The following is a 20,793-nucleotide window of genomic DNA, read 5'->3' as shown; positions in this document are numbered from 1 at the left end:
CACGTCATTGTTGTTATTGTTTACATCCCTCCTCGGGCGGATGTGGAGATAGCAAGTGACATCATCCACGCTGCTGTTGCTAAACTACAAACACAGCACCCCGAGGCGCTTGTGCTAATTGCTGGAGACTTTAACCATGTGACGTTGGACAAAAAATGACCTGCCTTCTCCCATTATGTGGATTGTAACACCTGGGGAAATAGGATTATTGACTTACTGTATGCAAACGTTAAAGACGCATACAGCGCCACCCTGCTGCCTGTGCTTGGGAAAGCAGATCATAACCTGGTTCTGCTTTAGCCTCACTACAAACCAAAAGTGAGGGTCCTAACTACAACCACACGCTCATTCAGGAGGTGGTCCCCTGATGCAGAGCAGGCTCTGAGAGACTGGAACTACGGACTGGGATATCCTGCAGGGATCATATAGTGAGAACATTGAGGATGTTGTTGACTGCCCTACTGACTACATCAACTTCTGTATGGACATTGTAGTTCCAGTAAGAACAGTACACTGCTATGCTAACAACGAGCCATGGATTACAAGTGACATCAATGGCCTTTTGAACCAGAAGAAAAGGGCTTTTAAAGGCGGTGATCAGCATGAGCTCAAGCGCATGCAGAAGGAACTCCGAGTCCAGCTCAGGGCGGCGAAGGAGCAGTACAGGAGAAAGCTGGAACAGAAGTTGCAGAATAACAGCATGAAGGAAGTGTGGGATGGGATGAAGATCATCACTGGCTGCAGCTCGAAGCGGGGTACCACCATTGAGAGAGACGTGGAGAGAGCAAACCTGATGAACAACTTCTTTAACAGGTTTGACCACCCTAACCTACTCTCACCTCAGAGTACTACACCCTCCACCCATCCTTCTGCTGATACCAGCATAGGAGAGAGTTTCCCCCCACCCACAATTACAGCAGGTGATGTAGACACCTTCTTCTTCTTCTTCTTCTTTCTTTTCTATCCGTCTCCATCTATCACTGTCTATATTCTGTCACACTGAGTGCCTTCATGTCCTCCCCCACCACATCCATCACTTTCGCCTCCCTCTTTTGTTCTTGCCTGGCTATTCCATACCAATGTACCCGTCATCTCTCCTCTGCATGGGCCCAAACCATCTCAATCGAGCCCCTTGGTCACCAAACTATCGTACTTGTGTTGTCCGTCTAATATACTCAATCCTAATCCTGTATACCCTTATTACTTCCAGCTCTGCCTCCTATCTTTTTGTTAGGACCACTGTCCCCAGGCCATACAACATAGCTGGTCTCACTATAGTTTTATAGAATTTACCTTTCACTCTTGCAGTTACTCTTCAATCACAAATCACTCCTGTCACTCTTCTCCACAGTTTACTCTGCCTGAACTCTCTTCTTCACCTCTCTGCTGCACTCTCCATTGCTTTGGACTGTTGAACTCAAGTATTTAAATTTGTCTACCTCCACACCTCTGCTTCTTGCAGTCACATCCTTCCACCACCTTCCCTCTCATTCACACACATGTACTCTGCCTTACTCCTACTGACTTTCATTCCCCTTCTCTCCAGTGCGTACCTCTACCTCTCCAACTTCATCTAAACCTGCTGTCTACTCTCAGTACAGATCACAATGTCATCTGCAAATATCATAGTCCACGGAGACTCCTCTCTGACCTGATCTGTCATTCTGACCATCACCACTGCAAACAGGAAATGGCTCTCATCTTGAACCAGGCTGTCATTCTTACCATACACCTCACCAGAGGTGGGTAGTAACGAGTTATATTTACTCCGTTACATTTACTTAAGTAACTTTTTAAAAAAATTGTACTTCTCAGAGTAGTTTTACTGCACCATACATTTTACTTTTACTTGAGTATATTTGTGAAGAAGAACTGCTACTCTTACTTTTCTACATTGGGCAACACTCAACTCGTTACTTTTTTCCATTTAAACATTAGATACGCTGCATTTTTGCCAGAGAGAAGTCGCTAGTGGATCTATTGCATGACTGTTTCACCAATCAGACGTAGCAACAATAATCACATGAATAATCACACACAAACTTCCTGCGTCTGCAGCCTGTGAGAGACTTTTTAGTCATCCTGTTCACTTCTAAACAGTCACAGCTTCACTGCAAGAACCTTGAGAGCCAATTCCTGCTGAAGCTTCACCAACACTTCACTGAGTGAAGAACAAGCAGGTTTTAACCAAACATGCACAGACACAGACAGTCATGGTAAAGTGAGACTTCTTGTATGTGCACAAACTGCCTTGTTCTAATGTTATTTTCTATCAGCTGTGATATTTGGAGGTCAAGTGTGTGACGATGCCGGTCCCATACAGACTCTTTTCTTTTCTTTGATTGCCCTTCTTTTTTTGTGCCGACCCGTATATATACACTCCCATATCCGTGGGCCTTAATCACACACCGCAGAAAACCAATGAAGCAATCGAGAACGATCGCACCCACACTTGCAGGTGTGACTCGCTCCAACTACCTCATTAACTCCCCGCGGTCGTGCGATTGCGCCTACGGAGAGTGACACGGCTTTATGGATTTGAAACTAGCCTTTTTTTTTGAAGCTGCGGACCCGCTACACCACAAAGTGAATATACAGTATTATACTGTCAGTGTACAGGTTATCTTGTCACTGTAAGTAGTGTGCACTGTTCAAACATACATGTTACCTATTGTAGGTATCGGCTTCAAAAGCTTTGGTGTGAAAAACTGAGATTTGGAACTTTGTGTTATTTGTGCGTCTTTATTTTGTAAAGATGTTATTTATTTGTACTCATTTTTTATTATTTGGAAATAGCAGAATTTGCACATTATTTTATATTTTTGTCTGTCTTATTACATTTCTAAAAAATAAATCATTTATTATGTTCAAACAGTTACTCAGTACTTGAGTAGTCTTTTCACCAAATACTTTTTTACTCTTACTTGAGTCATTTTTTGGATGACTACTTTTTACTTCTACTCGAGTCATATTATTTTGAAGTAACGCTACTCTTACTTGAGTACAATTTTTGGCTACTCTACCCACCTCTGCACCTCACCACAGTAACACTGTCCTCACACATATCCTGTACCACCTTCACATACTTTTCTGCTACTCCCGACTTCCTCACACAGTACCGTAACTCCTCTCTTGATATCCTGTCATGCGCTTTCTCTAAGTCCACAAACATGCAATGCAATTCCATCTGTCCTTCTCTCTACTTCTCAATCAACAATCAAAGCTATCATCTCTTCTGTAGAACTCTTTCCAGGCAGGAAAACATATTGCTGCTCACATGTCGCCACCTATCCTCTCAACCTAGCATCCATCATTCTTTCCCATAACATCATGGTGTGGCTGATCAATTTTATAACCCTGTAGTTACTGTAGCTCTGCACAACCGACTTATTCTTAAAAACTGGTACTAATATTCTTCTTCTCCAATCCTCAGGAATATTCTAGCTTTTTCAAGATTTTGTTAATCAATCTATCTAGAAACTCTACTGCCATCTAACATAAACATCCCTCCAATGATATACAGTGCATCCGGAAAGTATTCACAGCGCATCACTTTTTCCACATTTTGTTATGTTACAGCCTTATTCCAAAATGGATTAAATTCATTTTTTTCCTCAGAATTCTACACACAACACCCCATAATGACAACATGAAAAAAGTTTACTTGAGGTTTTTGCAAATTTATTAAAAGTAAAAAAACTGAGAAATCCCATGTACATAAGTATTCACAGCCTTTGCTCAATACTTTGTCGATGCACCTTTGGCAGCAATTACAGCCTCAAGTCTTTTTGAATATGATGCCACAAGCTTGGCACACCTATCTTTGGCCAGTTTCGCCCATTCCTCTTTGCAGCACCTCTCAAGCTCCATCAGGTTGGATGGGAAGCGTCGGTGCACAGCCATTTTAAGATCTCTCCAGAGATGTTCAATCTGATTCAAGTCTGGGCTCTGGCTGGGCCACTCAAGGACATTCACAGAGTTGTCCTGAAGCCACTCCTTTGATATCTTGGCTGTGTGCTTAGGGTCGTTGTCCTGCTGAAAGATGAACCGTTGCCCCAGTCTGAGGTCAAGAATGCTCTGGAGCAGGTTTTCATCCAGGATGTCTCTGTACATTGCTGCAGTCATCTTTCCCTTTATCCTGACTAGTCTCCCATTCCCTGCCGCTGAAAAACATCCCCACAGCCTGATGCTGCCACCACCATACTTCACTGTAGGGATGGTATTGGCCTGGTGATGAGCGGTGCCTGGTTTCCTCCAAACGTGATGCCTGGCATTCACACCAAAGAGTTCAATCTTTGTCTCATCAGACCAGAGAATTTTCCTTCTCATGGTCTGAGAGTCCTTCAGGCGCCTTTTGGCAAACTCCAGGCGGGCTGCCATGTGCCTTTTACTAAGGAGTGGCTTCCGTCTGGCCACTCTGCCATACAGGCCTGATTGGTGGATTGCTGCAGAGATAGTTGTCCTTCTGGAAGGTTCTCCTCTCTCCACAGAGGACCTCTGGAGCTCTGACAGAGTGACCATTGGGTTCTTGGTCACCTCCCTGACTAAGGCCCTTCTCCCCCAATCACTCAGTTTAGATGGCTGGCCAGTTCTAGGAAGAGTCCTGGTGGTTTCGAACTTCTTCCACTTATGGATGATGGAGGCCACTGTGCTCATTGGGACCTTCAAAGCAGCAGAAATTTTTCTGTAACCTTCCCCAGATATGTGCCTCGAGACAATCCTGTCTCGGAGGTCTACAGACAATTCCTTTGACTTCATGCTTGGTTTGTGCTCTGACATGAACTGTCAACTATGGGACCTTATATAGACAGGTGTGTGCCTTTCCAAATCATGTCCAGTCAACTGAATTTACCACAGGTGGACTCCAATTAAGCTGCAGAAACATCTCAAGGATGATCAGGGGAAACAGGATGCACCTGTGCTCAATTTTGAGCTTCATGACAAAGGCTGTGAATACTTATGTACATGTGCTTTCTCAGTTTTTTTATTTTTAATAAATTTGAAAAAATCTCAAGTAAACTTTTTTCACGTTGTCATTATGGGGTGTTGTGTGTAGAATTCTGAGGAAAAAAATGAATTTAATCCATTTTGGAATAAGGCTGCGACATAACAAAATGTGGAAAAAGTGATGCGCTGTGAATACTTTCTGGATGCACTGTATCATGAAGTGATGTGGACCTAAGTATCTGAAACTGTCCATGCTCTCCACCTGAGTGCTGCTAATGCTGATGAGCTGGTAGTGCCTCTGCTGTTTCCTTCCAAAGTTCAAACTCAACTCCTTTGTTTTGCTGACATTCAGGATGAGACTGTTGTCCTGACACCACTGTTACAGACTCTTCACTTTATCCAGGTAAACCTCAGGACTAATACAATTGTGTCATCAGAAAACTTATTGTTATTATGAAAAATGCAGTAATTTTACTACATGAAAACTTGACTGAAATGGCTTTACTCTGCCTTTATTGAACACTAAGCTCTGTGTCTTTAACAAAGGCATAGGTGGCACAGACATGGCATACTAATATCTATGCATGCAGTGCTGCCACTCTGTGAATAGCATAAAACTAAATGTCTGTAGTACTAGGGCGTTGTACCGTGTTAGCCATTATGAATGTAGGGACAAGTCAAGCAAAATGACACCTTTTATTGGCTAACTAAAAAGATTACAATATGCAAGCTTTCAAGGCAACTCAGGCCCCTTCTTCATTACATTTTGCCTGAAGAAGGGGTCTGAGTTTCCTTGAAAGCTTGCATATTGTAATCTTTTTAGTTAGCCAATAAAAGGTGTCATTTTGCTTGACTTCTCACATAAAACTAAATGACAGACTAGATGAGCTTTGTTAACTAGTTGTCAATTCAGTTTACAAAAAATAGATGGAAACGGTTGATAACACAAGTCATCCCCAAATTATTGATAAACATGTCATTCAATGTGAGTATCCTGAAGTGGAAAAATCTTACATTTTGGAAATGTGGGCTTTTTATATTAACTTTTAATATTTTGTTCCAACAAACCATGATGAAGCGTATTTACCAGACTCTAAAAAGCAATTTGTAGTCAGAAGCAATTTACAGTATTTCTCTCTCATACATTGTTCCTGTTGTAGATGTCCAGAAGGAAGGACCAGCATAATAGGCCAGGAGGCCATAATGGAAGGACTGGGCATACCAGGAGCAGATCATTTCCCTCCACAACAGGTAGCAGGTAGTGTTTCTCAAGGCTACACCTGATTAGGACACCCGCAGGGTTGCATAGGAAATGGAGTCTTGAAACACAACCCTATTGGGGTCTTCAGGGAGTGCCACAGGGCATTGCTGGTGGTGGTGGGAGGGGGGAATTGCCCTGGCTCCTGCATGACCCAGAAGTACTCCAGATGGCTTGGAGAGGAGACTGGAAGCAGTAACTAGGTCAACTTTAAAAGAAAAACCTGCTGCCTTAGTTTGACTGAGTCAAATTCGGGAGACAGTGTGCTACTTGGTGTGTTTTTTGTTGTTATTCATGTGAAGAAGGTGTCGGTGGTCAATAAAAACCCTTGTTTTGAGTATAAAGTGTGTTTGGGCTTTTATTGTGTCTGCAGTTTTGAGTTTGGTGGTGCCACCTTGTGGTTACACTGTATTATATTAGTAAATTATAACTTTACTGCATCTGTTTCAGTTGGTTTTTAACTGCATCTGTTTCAGTTAGTTTAAGTATAGATGCCACAGAAGTAGAAACTGTTTTAATTCACTCATAACCCGGGAACACAAAAATACTACCAACGCGACAGGGCCAAAAACTGTATCAAGTAGTTTATAAAATGGGAAAGGAAAGAAGTGTGAAGTGATGAACCTTTAGAGACATCCATGATGTGTATGTCACTGAGATTTTGAGAGTTGAGCTCTGCGAGATTTATATAGTGCGGTATGGGACGGCACAAGATATCCACACCCCTGATCCTCACAATTCAACTGAACAGAATGAGATCATCGTTTTTTTTAGATAGATAGATAGATAGATAGATAGATAGATAGATAGATAGATAGATAGATAGATAGATAGATAGATAGATAGATAGATAGATAGATAGATAGATAGATAGATAGATAGATAGATAGATAGATAGATAGATACTTTATTAATCCCAAGGGGAAATTCACATACTCCAGCAGCACCTTACTGAATATTTAAAAAACAATATTAAATTAAAGATTGATAATAATGCAGGTAAAAAACAGACAATAACTTTATATAATGTTAACGTTTACCCACCCGGGTGGAATTGAAGAGTCGCATAGTTTGGGGGAGGAACGATCTTCTCAGTCTTTTACCCAGGTTTAAGGCCTACTGGATAACTTTGAATACTGAAAAATGAAAATGGCATCCAACTTTGCCATGTGACTGCCATTCATTTTACAAAGCTCCACAAACACCTTGCCAAAGTCAATGTCTAATATACTGTATGCACAAACTTTGGAGATATGATGCCTGTATTTTTTATTGAGCAATTCCCAGACTATCAATAGCTAATAGGCTTCACGATGTGAATGCATGGACTTCGATTCTCTGGAAGTGGTCAGTATGATACGCTTGCTGGTAATTTTCATGTCCTCTATTCTGGTCAGATGAGTGGTAATTTTGTCCTTAATTGCACTTAATACAGTTCTAGAGCTCGACTAACAACAATGTCTTATTGTCTCACCTGAGCTTATTTCCCTTCTTGGCGTAGATTCTCATGAAGAAGCTCCCCTCCAGATTGGGCTTGAAAGTACTGGGCACGATGACATACTGTCCTGGGGGCAGGCGTATGCGCTTCCTCACTGCCCGGAGGCGGCTGTAGTCTCCTGATTTCACCATTGGCATCTGGGAGGTAAAGAAGCTTTTGCCCAAAGTCCCACATGCACCTTTTACCTAAGAGGCAAGAGTAGATAAATATGAATAGCTGAAGCCAGTGTGACAGATAGAGGGCGCTGTCGTCCTCTTGAACCCTCTGACTTGACTCCAGACACCAGGTAAAAGTCCAAATATTATTTTTATTTGAACAATAATGTGCATAAAGCACCCTCCACTCCACAATATTCATAAATCACCAATACTCAATCAATACAATCCTCCACACTCCCAGACACGTTGCCACCCTTCCACCCAGCTCAGCTCCCCGTCTGGGATTTCCCATAGTCCTTTTATAGTCCTTGACCCGGAAGTGTTCGCCCTCTCTGTCCACATTATCTGGAACACTTCCGGGTCAGATAAAAACTCTTCTTCTTCACCCCAGAAGCACGTCATTCTTCCTGTCGCTATGTCTACAACGTACTTCCAGGTTATAGGGCACATAATAGTCTCTGGGCCTTCCTGCAGCGTTCCCTGGAGGTTCTCATGGTATCCAGCAGGGCTGTGATGATAAACTCCACTGTCCATGATGCCCTGCTGGAACTCTGGGCACCTCTATGTTGCAGGCAGGGCTCCACCTGGCGGCCTGGGGTATTGGCCGGGATAAAAGGCCGGCCATGTCCCACACCAGCAAAAATCTACTCATGGCATATTCAAAGATTGCGGGTCAGAACTTCCAAATCCCGAACTTTGTTGCAATATTTATCATCAAATTCTTAAGGAGGTTAGTGAGTACAAAACCTTGACACATATTTTTAGGAAGTCACTGAGCACTGGGTGAAGGATTGGAAAATGGCAAATATTATCCCTTTATATAAAAATTGTGACTGGGCAGATTTGAGCAACTATAGGCCAGTAAGCTTAACATGCATCACATGAAAATTAATGGAAGGAATTATTAAGGATAAGATTAAGCAACACATGGCAAGAACAGGAGTTTTACTTAACAGTCAGCTTGGGTTCAGAAGAGAAAGGTCTTGTTTTACAAACACGCTGGAATTCAGTGAAGAAGTAACAGAAGGATATGACCAGGGTGGAGCTTATGATATTATTTATCTGGACTTTCAGAAAGCATTTTATAAGGTGCCACATGAGAGGTTGGGCATCAAACTGAAAGAAGTGGGAGTTCAGGGTGTTGTGTGCAGATGGGTGCAGAATTGGCTCAGACACAGGCAGCAGAGGGTGATGGTGTGAAGAACCTTAATAAAACTGACTGATGTTAAGAGTGGTGTCCAGATGGGGTCAGTGCTGCGGCTGCTGACATTTTTAATATTGTCACGCTTTGATCACAAAGTTGCACAGGTTCATTCAGGGTTTTCAAGAAACAGAAACTTTATTCAAAAACAGTATAATAAAGCATAAAGAATAAAGCAGAGGATGTCTGGGGGAAGAGAGACAAGGCAGTGAGACACTAGGACAGCCGCGGTGTGGTCTTTTAAATGTTCGAAACCATGTGTGACATGCAGAACATGCGGCCTGGCAGCAAGCAGCTGGCAATAGGCTGATCTGCAAAGAGGAGATGAAAAGCTCTGTTTGTTTCTCATTGTATCACTGTTTAAGAGGGGGCTTCAGAGGAACGGCCACGTCCTCTTGGGGCCGCATTCACCGTGTTCACGCCCCGTCCCTCAGCTTTGTTCACATAAATGATTTAGTTAGGAATATAAGGGACAAGCCAGTTAAGTTTGCACATAATACCAAGATAGGTGGATAGGCAGATAATCTGGAATCTGTTGAATCATCACAAAGGGACTTAGATAGTATACAGGCTTGGGCAAATTTGTGGCAGATTATATTTAATATCAGTAAATGTAAAATATTATGTGTAGGAAATAAAAAGATTTGGTTTGAACACATAATAGGAGGTCTGAAAATCGAAAATTACACCTTATGAGAAGGATTTAGGAATCATAGTGGACTCGTTACCTTCAACTTCCAGATAGTCTTCTTAATGGCTTCTGAACACTAACATCCATCCATCCATTTTCCAACCCGCTGAATCCAATCACAGGGTCACGGGGGTCTGCTGGAGCCAATCCCAGCCAACACAGGGCACAAGGCAGGAACCAGTCCCGGGCAGGGTGCCAACCCACCGCAGGACACACACAGACACACCCACACACCAAGCACACACTAGGGCCAATTTAGAATCGCCAATCCACCTAACCTGTATGTCCTTGGACTGTGGGAGGAAACCGGAGGGCCAGGAGGAAACCCACGCAGACACGGGGAGAACATGCAAACTCCACGCAGGGAGGACCCAGGAAGCGAACCCAGGTCCCCATTCTCCCAACTGCGAGGCAGCAGCGCTACCCACTGCGCCACCGTGCCGCCCTGAACACTAACAGAATATGAAATTATATAGCGCCTTGATGTGGGGAGTACAAGTCCAAGGAACTTTTTCTCAGCTTTATAACACACTGGTGAGACCTCATCTGGAGTCTTGTGTGCAGTTTTGGTCTCCAGGCTACAAAAAGGACATAGCAGCACTAGAAAAGGTCCAGAGAAGAGCGACGAGGCTGATTCCAGGACTACAGGGGGTGAGTTATGAGGAAAGATTAAAAGAGCTGAGCCTTTATAGTTTAAGCAAAAGAAGATTAAGAAGAGACCTGACTTAAGTGTTTAAAATCATGAAGGGAATTAGTCCAGTTGATCAAGTCGGTGACTTTAAAATGAGTTCATCAAGAACACGGGGACACAGTTGTAAACTTGTTAAGGGTAAATGTTGCACAAACATTAGGAAGTTTTTCTTTACAGAGAGAACCACAGACACATGGAATAAGTGACCAAGTAGTGTGGTGGACAGTAGAACTTTAGGGACCTTCAAAATGTGACTCGATGGTATTTTGGAAGAAATAAGCAGATGGGAATGGCTAGCTTTGTTGGGCTGAATGGCTAGTTCTCATCTAAATTGTTCTAATGTCAGTCAGTCAGTCATTTTCTAACCTGCTATATCCTAACACAGGGTCACGGGGGTCTGCTGGAGCCAATCCCAGCCAACACAAGGCACAAGGTAGGAACAAATCCCTGGGCAGGGCACCAGCCCACCACAGTTGTTCTAATGTTCTGTACATTTATATAGTGCTTTTTGCACTAGTCGAAGTGCTTTACATAGTGAGTGGGGAACAACTTCAACCACCACCAATGTGCAGCATCCACCTGAATGTAGTGTCCACAGATGTCTGTAATGATATGGGCTATATAGAGTCCTCAATAGTCTCTATTGCTATACTCTACTCAATACTTTATTATCTAATTAAATTGTTTATAGTAGTGTCCTCAAGCTCCCCTCTATTGTTATTGACTATATAGTGGTTCTGAGGGTCTCTAATATTATAGGTTACATAGTTTCCTTAATGATTTCTAATGGTAAAGACAACATGATGCCAGTGAGTCATTCTAATTATTATATATGAGGGGAGACTCAAACATTTTCAGAATTGGTCAGGGTGTAGTTATCGAATATCCTGCTAGATATCGTATGTCTATAGTCTGGTTATACAGTCCACCCAGTGCCATTGTGCTGAGCTGATTGAGTGCACATTTCTGATATTTATCTACAGTTGGTGACATCAGCGACTTCTTTTCTTCAAGCCACCATGGTAGATTTTCAAGAGACAATGGTGATTGCATGTTTTGACAATGACTAACTTGTTCCTAAAGAGTTTGCTCACTGTGAACAGACTGCTAAACTGCAACATTACATTGAACCGCTGAGACATCTATGGGAAAGCATCAGGGAAAAAAACACCCAGAGAAGTGTTGCATCCAAAACTGGTTTGTCTGTAAAAGTGTTTTTAAACACTTTGGATATTACTTTGCCTTCCCCGTATTTGGTAGATCTCACTGTGATTTGTCTTTGCTTGCAAAATAAAACATTGAGACCAAATGGGAAGAAGATTTCTTACTGTGGAAGAAAGTCAGCAAAATCCACAGAACACAGTAGTAGGTAAGAAGCACACACCGATACAGTGCATTGACGCACCCACCACATGACAAACCAACTCAGGATCCAGATTAGGACCCGAGTACAGCCATGCGACGGGTGACACCTCAGCGCCACACTAGTTCAGTAAGAGGTTTTTTATGGTGGCTGGAGTGCCAATACTGCCACCAACCCCCAAGTTTTTCCCTGCAGGTTGGAGGGCCTACATGCAGGGACGAACAACAGTAGTAGACATGGCGATAAAAGAAGAGGGCAGGAAATATTAATAGGATTGGGAGACGGGATTTGAAAGACAAAATTTTGAAGATGACAAAAAGGGAATTGCTGTAAGTTTTATAACAAAGTTTTTTTTTTTAAATAGTTCTGTGAATTTTTGGATGCCCCCTTGTGTAGCGTCTATGACAGCAGTCTGTATCATATGTCCAAATTAATGCTTTACCTGCAACAGAATTAAGTCAATTACTGAAAGACCAATGACCCGTGACCAGGTCCTCAGCACTGAATCAATCCAGAAGTCCACATGAATGTCATCATCAAGTTCTTCCATGAGAACCCTGAATATAATGAGGACTGACTGAAGTCATTGATGTTAGGTAGAATGCCTAGTGGGGTCTGGGTGGTCTCGTGGCCTCAGTACCCCTGCAGATTTTATTTTTTGTTTTCTCCAGCCGTCTGGAGTTTTTTATGTTTTTTCTGTCCTCCCTGGCCATCGGACCTTATTTTTACTCTATGTTAATTAGTGTTGCCTTATTTTAATTCTTATTTATTTTGTCTTTTTTCTCTTTCTTCATCATGTGAAGCACTTTGAGCTATATTGTTCGAATGAAAATGTGCTATATACAGTAAATAAATGTTGATTTTGTTGTTGTTTTTCACACGTAAAGGACTGCTGAATCAGATGTTTCATGTTCATTTGTCTCACGTAGGTTGGATTGATGCAAGATTATCATAAAGAAGACCATCATCTCCCTCTGTCCTTCTTACCTCATACACATGGAAAGCAATGTAAAGGAAGTCCACTTTGTCCCGCTGTCTCCGGAATTTCTGAAGAAGCTCCACCACAGTGCTGCAGGACAGCTCATTGTCTCCCATTTCATCGTCCTCTTCCAGCAGCTTGAGCCGGAACTGCGGGTTCTGCCAGAATGAGTCTACAGGTATAGGACCATATCAAGATTGGGGGAGAAGGGGTTATGTTAATAATAAAATTTTAAAGTTTCATTTAGTTAACATCTATTTAATGTAAGCAACTAAATGGTCAAGTACTATTCGTTATTTTCTACAGTTGTTTTGTGGTCAGAATCACCCCATAGTAGCATTACTGTGGATAATTTAACTGTATATAATAAACTGTTAATGTGGGTAATGGTACTCTTAGTAATCAAAAGGTGGACCCACCCTACCATCACAGTTTTGTTTAGGTCACTTAAGACCTTACGTTCAATAGTGTCTCACCATTAATAGAAGAAATCCTATTTAGGTATTTGAGGTACTCGAGTAGCAGCGATATGTTATAAGGGTGCTAAGGAGGACAGCCAGTAAAGTTCTTTCCAGTACACTTCTACAGTGAGGGGAACCGGCAGGATCCCCTGGCGCATCTAGGAAGAGTTCTACTCATACTTATACAACACCAGAGACTGATGATGTCTCCCAGGACCCCTAATGCTCTTATCGTAAACAGGAGTATGGGCCACTGTTTTAAAGGGCTTTCATTCCCTCTGTCTGGTGAGCTTGGAATTAGAAGGTGGCAGATAGACACACGTGCAACTAATCAACAGGAGGAACCCCAGAGATGAGAAGTAGAAAAGCTTATGGTTAAGGGATAAGTGGACCAGCCACTTCATGAGGCAGTCAGGAACCTTCTTAGTGTGGCCCTGAAAGCTTAGACTTTTCTTGTTTGTGTACCCTTTGCCCTGTCTTTAATTATTACTTTATTTTACAACTAGCAAAATACCCGCGCTTCGCAGCGGAGAAGTAGTGTGTTAAAGAGGTTATGTAAACATATATATACATATACATATATACATATATATATACATATCTACATATACACATATCTACATATACATATATATATATACATATACACATCCACATATATATACATATATATATATACACATATCAACATATATATACACATACACACATACATAAACACACACATATACATATATACATACATACATACATAGTGCGTTGTAACACGGGCTGTGATTGTTACATGGGAGGGAGACGACAAATCACAGCTTCCCGCTTTCTAATCGGGCCTGTGATTGGTGCTTTGACTGATGCCCAGATCCCACAGTATGTCCCCTTAGGAGAGGCGTTAGGCAAGTGTCATTGAATAGCGGTGCTGCAAGTTTAGCTTTACACCTGTTTTTAAGGCTTATTGACTGAAAGGGGCTTTCATGAAAAAACTTAGGGCTTTGCTACAGTATACACCCTCCACAAGTTAAGGAAGTAAAAATAAAGGTATATATTTCTGTTTTATTTAAACCTTTTAAGTTTGTATGCGGGCGGCATGGTGGCGCAGTGAAAGGTGCCAGTTAGGAGACCCAGGTTCGCTTCCCTGCGTGGAGTTTGAATGTTCTTCCCGTGTCTGTCTGGGTTTCCTCCGGGTACTCTGGTTTCCTCCCACAGTCCAAAGACATGCAGGTTAGGTGCATTGGCGATTCTAAATTGTCTCTAGTGTGTGTGCTTGGTGTGTGAGTGTGTGCGCCCTGCGGTGGGCTGGCACCTTGCCCGGGGTTTGTTTCCTGCCTTGTGCCCTGTGTTGGCAGGGATTGGCTCATGTATTTAGGATATAGCGGGTTGGATAATGGATGGATGGACATTTGTATGCATAGCCCCATTTGCCCGTTTTCGTTTTTTTTTCATTCTTCAGTAATATTTCAGTAAACCCGGAGCTTGTCAGTTCAAATGCTGGTACTGACACCACTGTGTGACCCTGAGGAAGTCACTTCACCTGCCTGTGTTGCAAAAAACAAAAGTAACGTAACAAATTGTACCTCAGATGTTGCAAGTTGCTGGAATAAAGGCATAAGTCAAATAGATAAATATGTATTATACACATAGGAACTATTCATTTATTTTCAGTTAAGTCATCTGCAGCAAACCTTTATAAATGAGGGTTTCTCGTTTTTAGATAGTGCAAACTGTTTCTTCTTCATTGAGGTTTTCTCTTGGAGAGCTTTTTTCATTTCTTTGAAAATTAAAGCAGCAGCTGCCAAAATATGTAGCTTTCTTATTAATTTTTCAACATTGTGTAAAATAACTATAAAGTAACATAAAAGGTTTAAATACTCGTTATCCTTTTACACTAAAATATTACTAAAGAGATACAAAAAAAGTAAAATGCATATGTTGTTTTTCTTTAAGGAGATTAAATATTACTGAAGAAAGAAAAAAAACCTAAAACAGCCAAATGGGGCTATGCATACGAACTTAAAAGGTTTAAATAAAACAGAAATATATAACTTTTATTTTTACTTCCTTAACTTGTGGAGGGTGTATCTTGTAGCAAAGCCCTAAGTTTTTTCATGAAAGCCCGTTTCAGTCAATAAGTCTTAAAAAGAGGTGTAAAGATATTGACAATAAGCTACGCAAACCCACCAAGACATGCAATCGTTTAAATCAAGGCGCGAGTCGAAAAACACCATCCCATACTATTAGTTAACGATTAACACATTTCTATATGTATTGTAAGCATACAATACAACTGATAATATGTTATTATTTATCTGGTGTACCGACATTTTTGCGCGTTTAACGGCTGAAATCTAACGTGGTTTGTGCCCTTCAGAATGAAAACAGCTTGCATTTACCTTTTTAATAAAAAGCAAGCATTTAAGCCTGAGAAATCACTCCGTAAATGCACACGTTTAATTCTTTATCACTTCAAACAACTGAACTATCCAGAACATTTCAGGCATACATCCAGCATTCAAACTATGTATAAAAAGCACAACTGTTAAAGGAATTCAGCATTTCTTAATTGAAAATGTTCCTTTAATCCTCAACATGTCTCAATGAGTCGTTCTGGTGGTTTTACTTGACATTTTGATATTCTGGTTAATTGTGTTTGCAGTTGAGATGTTCTTTCCTGATTTATACTTGTTTTCTCGTTAATATTTGTTTCGCTGGTGTTAGTGTTCTGATTAGAGGTTATTGGTCCTTTGATATCTTGACGGTTTCTTCTTAGAACAGCTCCTATTATGCAATTCCATCACATACTGGTCGATTGTTCATCCACTTTTCTGGAAACGTAAAAAAACCTGTGCCGCTCAAACGTCACATTGCGCTTTGGGTTGCAATACGTTTCGAATTTTTCAACTATTTTGTTCAATTTCATATTGTCTCCATCTTCTTCAAACTGAAAATTGTTATACACCTCTAGCGCCTTTTCGCCAATTACATGTAGAAGCATAGACGCTTTCATTTTTTCACTTTTCCTATCTGCTTCAATCACAGCAAGATACAACTCGAATCTCTGTTTAAATCTTTTCCAATTTTCAGCTACATTTCCCTTTAACTGGAGATTTGGTGGGGGCTGTAATCCTAACATATTTTTTTTTCTCTTTTGCTAGAACGTCTTAGTGCTTTCTGATCACGTTTTCGGGTTACTCACAGACACGCGACTCGTTCAAAAGCTGAACCTCTTCCTCAGATTCCTCTTCCAATCCGCCACTTCTGACACCATATAGTGATCTTGTTAGGTTCGTAGTTTAATCAATACACAGGATTGAAAGATATAATAACTTTTTAATAGACAGACTTTAGAGACATTTACTGTACAAGTTACTAATCGTTCTTTAGTTCACACCCATTCTCCTACTTGCATCGGCATTCACAGGCATTACTAATCATTCTGTAAGTATCCCTTAATAGACCTTACTAATCAACTATCATTACAAAATCCAACGTGGTTTGTGCCCTTCAGAATGAAAACAGTTAGCATTTACCTTTTTAATAAAAGGCGAGCTTTTAAGCCTGAGAAATCACCCCGTAAATGCACACGTTTAATTGCACGTGTTAATATGTATGCTTACACAGTATTAAAAGACACTCAAAAATTAATGTCATTTACCTTCGTTCCCGCGTTTGACTCGTGCTGTAAATCTCTTCCTTGTTTTTAGTTCAAGTGATTATGTAGGAGGCGTGATGACACAATACGTGACTCCACCTCCTCCATTAGAGTATATGGACAAAAAACAGGTTCCAGTTATGACCATTACACATAGAATTTCGAAATGAAACCTGCCTAACTTTTGTAAGTAAGCCGTAAGGAATGAGCCTGCCAAATTTCAGCCTTCCACCTACACGGGAAGTTGGAGAATTAGTGAGTGAGTGAGTGAGTGAGTGAGTGAGTGAGTGAGTGAGTGAGTGAGTGAGTGAGTGAGTGAGTGAGTGAGTGAGTGAGTGAGTGAGTGAGTGAGTGAGTGAGTGAGTGAGTCAGTCAGTCAGTCAGTCAGTCAGTCAGTGAGTCAGTGAGGGCTTTGCCTTTTATTAATTAGTATAGATAAATTCCCCATTTTTAGGTACGTTCTGCTATAATCTGAAAAGCAACTACTGAAACATCCACATCTGGATGTCTGCTTGTCTTTCTGTATGTCTGTCCACATGAAACAACTCATTCTTCAGTGTATTTGAAATTTCTCAAACAGATTGTGCTGTACACAGTCTTCAAATTTCAAAATCTCCCATCACTTTCGTGTCTCTGAAAAACAGAGAAACGTTCTTGTGCGACTTCAAGTACAAATTAGTTTACTCTTTCAATTTTACCTTGAAAATGGTTACACCAATTTGTGCATTTTGTATATTTTCCTCTTTTACACGTTTATCAGCCACTTACATCCCCAAACCAACACCACGGAAAGGAAGCACGTGCACAAGCAACTCATGCAACAGAACTCTTTGTTTACTGCTTTACGTACGTTAGCCATAAAATTGCAAAAACAAAAGAAAAGTCACTTCATTGAAGCTGAATGGAAAGGCAAAGGCAATTCTGTAAGTATATATAAGTCTAAATTGACTGAACTAATATTATATGTAGATTATTATTGTAAACAGCTGACATTATCAATCTACTGCTATACAGTGTTTGAGCTAATTCATTACATTGGATGGTACAGCCCACCTAAGCAATATAAAGATTGCAAGGGGTTAGATCTGTGAGAAGATGGAGGGGGCTGCTAGGCATGCAAGGACCACACTGTGGAATTTGTAGAGATGAGGTTGGTTGTGCTGCTAATAGAAAGGAGAGAATAAGGTTACACTTTCTGCACTGAAAGGGACACTTAGCAGTATAACTTAACACTAGAATGACTAAAACCTACGAAAAAACTTGTAAATCCGTCCCACCTTAAATCTCTTCTCACCTCTCCATCAGTGTCTTTTGTGTTGTAAATACTAAATACTATATCGTTATTTGGAACACATGCATTTCATGTGTGATCCGTATTTACAACAATCTATGTAAACATATCGTAGAAAAAAATGTTTTTCATGTTTTAGTAATAATTGACAAAATGTAGACGTGAAGTGTATAATGTGTGACGCCTGAAGTTCAAATGTCAAGTAAAGACTTTCACAAAAAGGTACAAATATAACAGAATAACTGCACTTCTATTCAAGAATATAACTGCAGAAAAAGAACCCTCTGATATGACTGCTTTTGTGGCGCAACGGTAACAACTGTTGACTGGTAATCAAAACTTCACGGGTTCAACTCCGGATGACTCCGTTTTGAGAAGTGAGCTACTCTTATTCTTACTATTATACAATAAAAACATACATTTGATCTGAGTCTGTAACAGCCGGTGTAAATTTACAATACTTGTAAAGGTTAGATTTGGTTTTTTTTTAATTCAGTTTTATTCTCTTAGTCACGTTCACGCTTCCCCCAATCTGACACTGCTGTTTTCAAATAAAGACATGCAATAGCAGAGGTGAACTCAGATGATGACGAGTGTTCTACATTGGAGAAAGAATTCATGTCACACTTTTGCCATCACTGTACTTTGTATATGTACACGATTTGTCAATTATTACTAAAACATGAAAATTGTTTCTGTTTTAACAATGTGTTTACATAGATTGTTGTAGACACGGAACACACATGAAATGCATGTGTTCCAAATAATGATATAGTATTTATAAAAGGTGTCATTTTGCTTGACTTCTCACTCTATACAACTCTAAGCAACTGACACGCAGGTAAACAGACTTGAGCTGAGAAAACTGTGCAGTGGTGGGGGGATGTGATAGCAGGCTGCTTGGAGCTTATCGACACATTTACAACACAAAAGAAGCTGACGGACAGGTGCAAAGGGATTTAAGGTGGGACGGATTTATGAGTTTTTTCGTAGGCTTTGGTAATTCTAGTGTTAAAGCCAACTGAGCTGAGATTACGGTTTAAGCACACCAAAAGAGCTGCTTTTGCTCCTGTGTATCTTCAGACTGGAACTAAAATCTTTAAGATAATTGCCAGCTTTGGTATTCCCGTGATACAATACATCAGTTCCTTTCAGAATTCTTAGTTATTCATATAGTTTTATCGGCACGGTGGCGCAGTGGTAGCGCTGCTGCCTCGAAGTTAGGAGACCTGGGTTCGCTTCCCGGGTCCACCCTGCGTGGAGTTTGCATGTTCTCCCCATGTCTGCGTGGGTTTCCTCCGGGTGCTCCAGTTTCCTCCCACATTCCAAAGACATGCAGGTTAGGTGGATTGGCGATTCTAAATTGGCCCTAGTGTGTGCTTGGTGTGTGGGTGTGTTTGTGTGTGTCCTGCGGTGGGTTGGCACCCTGCCCGGGATTGGTTCCTGCCTTGTGCCCTGTGTTGGCTGGGATTGGCTCCAGCAGACCCCCGTGACCCTGTATTCGGATTCAGCGGGTTGGAAAATGGATGGATGGATATAGTTTTATGAATTGCTGAGTTTTAAGTAATATCAATAGCTGGATTGAGAACTTATTTATTTGCTGGGATAATATTTATAATTTTTTTAATATCAGTATTGGTCATTTTGTATTAATAGTTATTTTTCTTTAGGTAATTATTGGATTCTGCTCTTTTGGCTATGCTTTCACAAATGTTATGTTTAAGAAAATTGAATGACAGTTAGTCACAGACTCTTCACCACTAAGAAACATCAATTGATGGTATTTTCCCATCATTTGAACTGGAATCTGCTCTGTGTGACGCTGTTGAGCCACCACAAGTCTATTTAAGCTACATGTTTAACTATGTTAAATTGTAAAGTGCTATTATAAAGCACATATTTAATGTAGTCTTCTAACACACGGAATTGCATTCCATTATCACTGTTATTTTTGAATATGACTCTTTGTTACAAGAAGATTTAATAAACAAAATCATGATAACTTGGTGAAGTAACTAATAAAATGTAAAATGCTCCAAATTTCATGTCAGTTGAGTGTAATGCCAAGCGCACATTTTGTAACTTATTAATTTTAACTGTGGGCTGTCTGTTGTTATTTAGGTCCTGGGACAGATCTTGAAAGCCTTAAAAGTTCACAATATCAGCTTTCAAACTAACAAATGCCCTGTATTGTCAGGCAATGGTTAAAGTAAGTTGTTTCTGAAATTCTTGTTGTTTAGGCCTGTATAATGATAAAAGTAAAGATTGTCCAGAATTGCAAGACATTTCCCACATCACACAAAGAGTAACAGTTCATGCAGGAAAAAATGACACTGGGGACACAAGTGAAGAGATCTTGTGGAACTGCAATTTTCAAAAATTAAAAGCCAAAAAACCAACTTAATATTGAGTGATGGTGCATGGATGAATGTGTAGTGTGAGACTGGGGTTTTTAGTCTCAATAGCCAATGTAAAGCCTTTCACCTGAAACAGTGCAACTGTGAGGTACACATATTTTCTGAGAATCGTGAGAGAAGTGTACAAACATTTAAAACACAGTGCTGCCCTCTGTAATATTTGGGACAAAGACCCATTTTTCTTTGATTTAC

At 40.7% G+C, this 20,793-nt stretch overlaps 1 protein-coding gene across 1 annotated transcript in view; it reads right to left on the bottom strand.

Moving 5' to 3' along the window:
- The window catches only part of capn12 (calpain 12), a 163,795-nt gene that overhangs the window by 53,719 nt on the left and 89,283 nt on the right, over positions 1 to 20,793 (bottom strand). Inside the window, exons 10-11 of the mRNA XM_028796315.2 lie at positions 12,795 to 12,958; positions 7,680 to 7,888 (exon numbers count right to left, since the gene is read on the bottom strand). Coding sequence (XP_028652148.1) covers positions 7,680 to 7,888; positions 12,795 to 12,958 — 373 coding nt within the window. The remainder of the gene's footprint in view (positions 1 to 7,679; positions 7,889 to 12,794; positions 12,959 to 20,793) is intronic.

The sequence above is a fragment of the Erpetoichthys calabaricus genome, chromosome 1 (genome assembly GCF_900747795.2).
Source record: "Erpetoichthys calabaricus chromosome 1, fErpCal1.3, whole genome shotgun sequence".
Classification (NCBI taxonomy): domain Eukaryota; kingdom Metazoa; phylum Chordata; class Cladistia; order Polypteriformes; family Polypteridae; genus Erpetoichthys; species Erpetoichthys calabaricus.
Note: the sequence above shows the minus strand (reverse complement) of the source record. Positions and strands in the feature narration are given on the sequence as shown.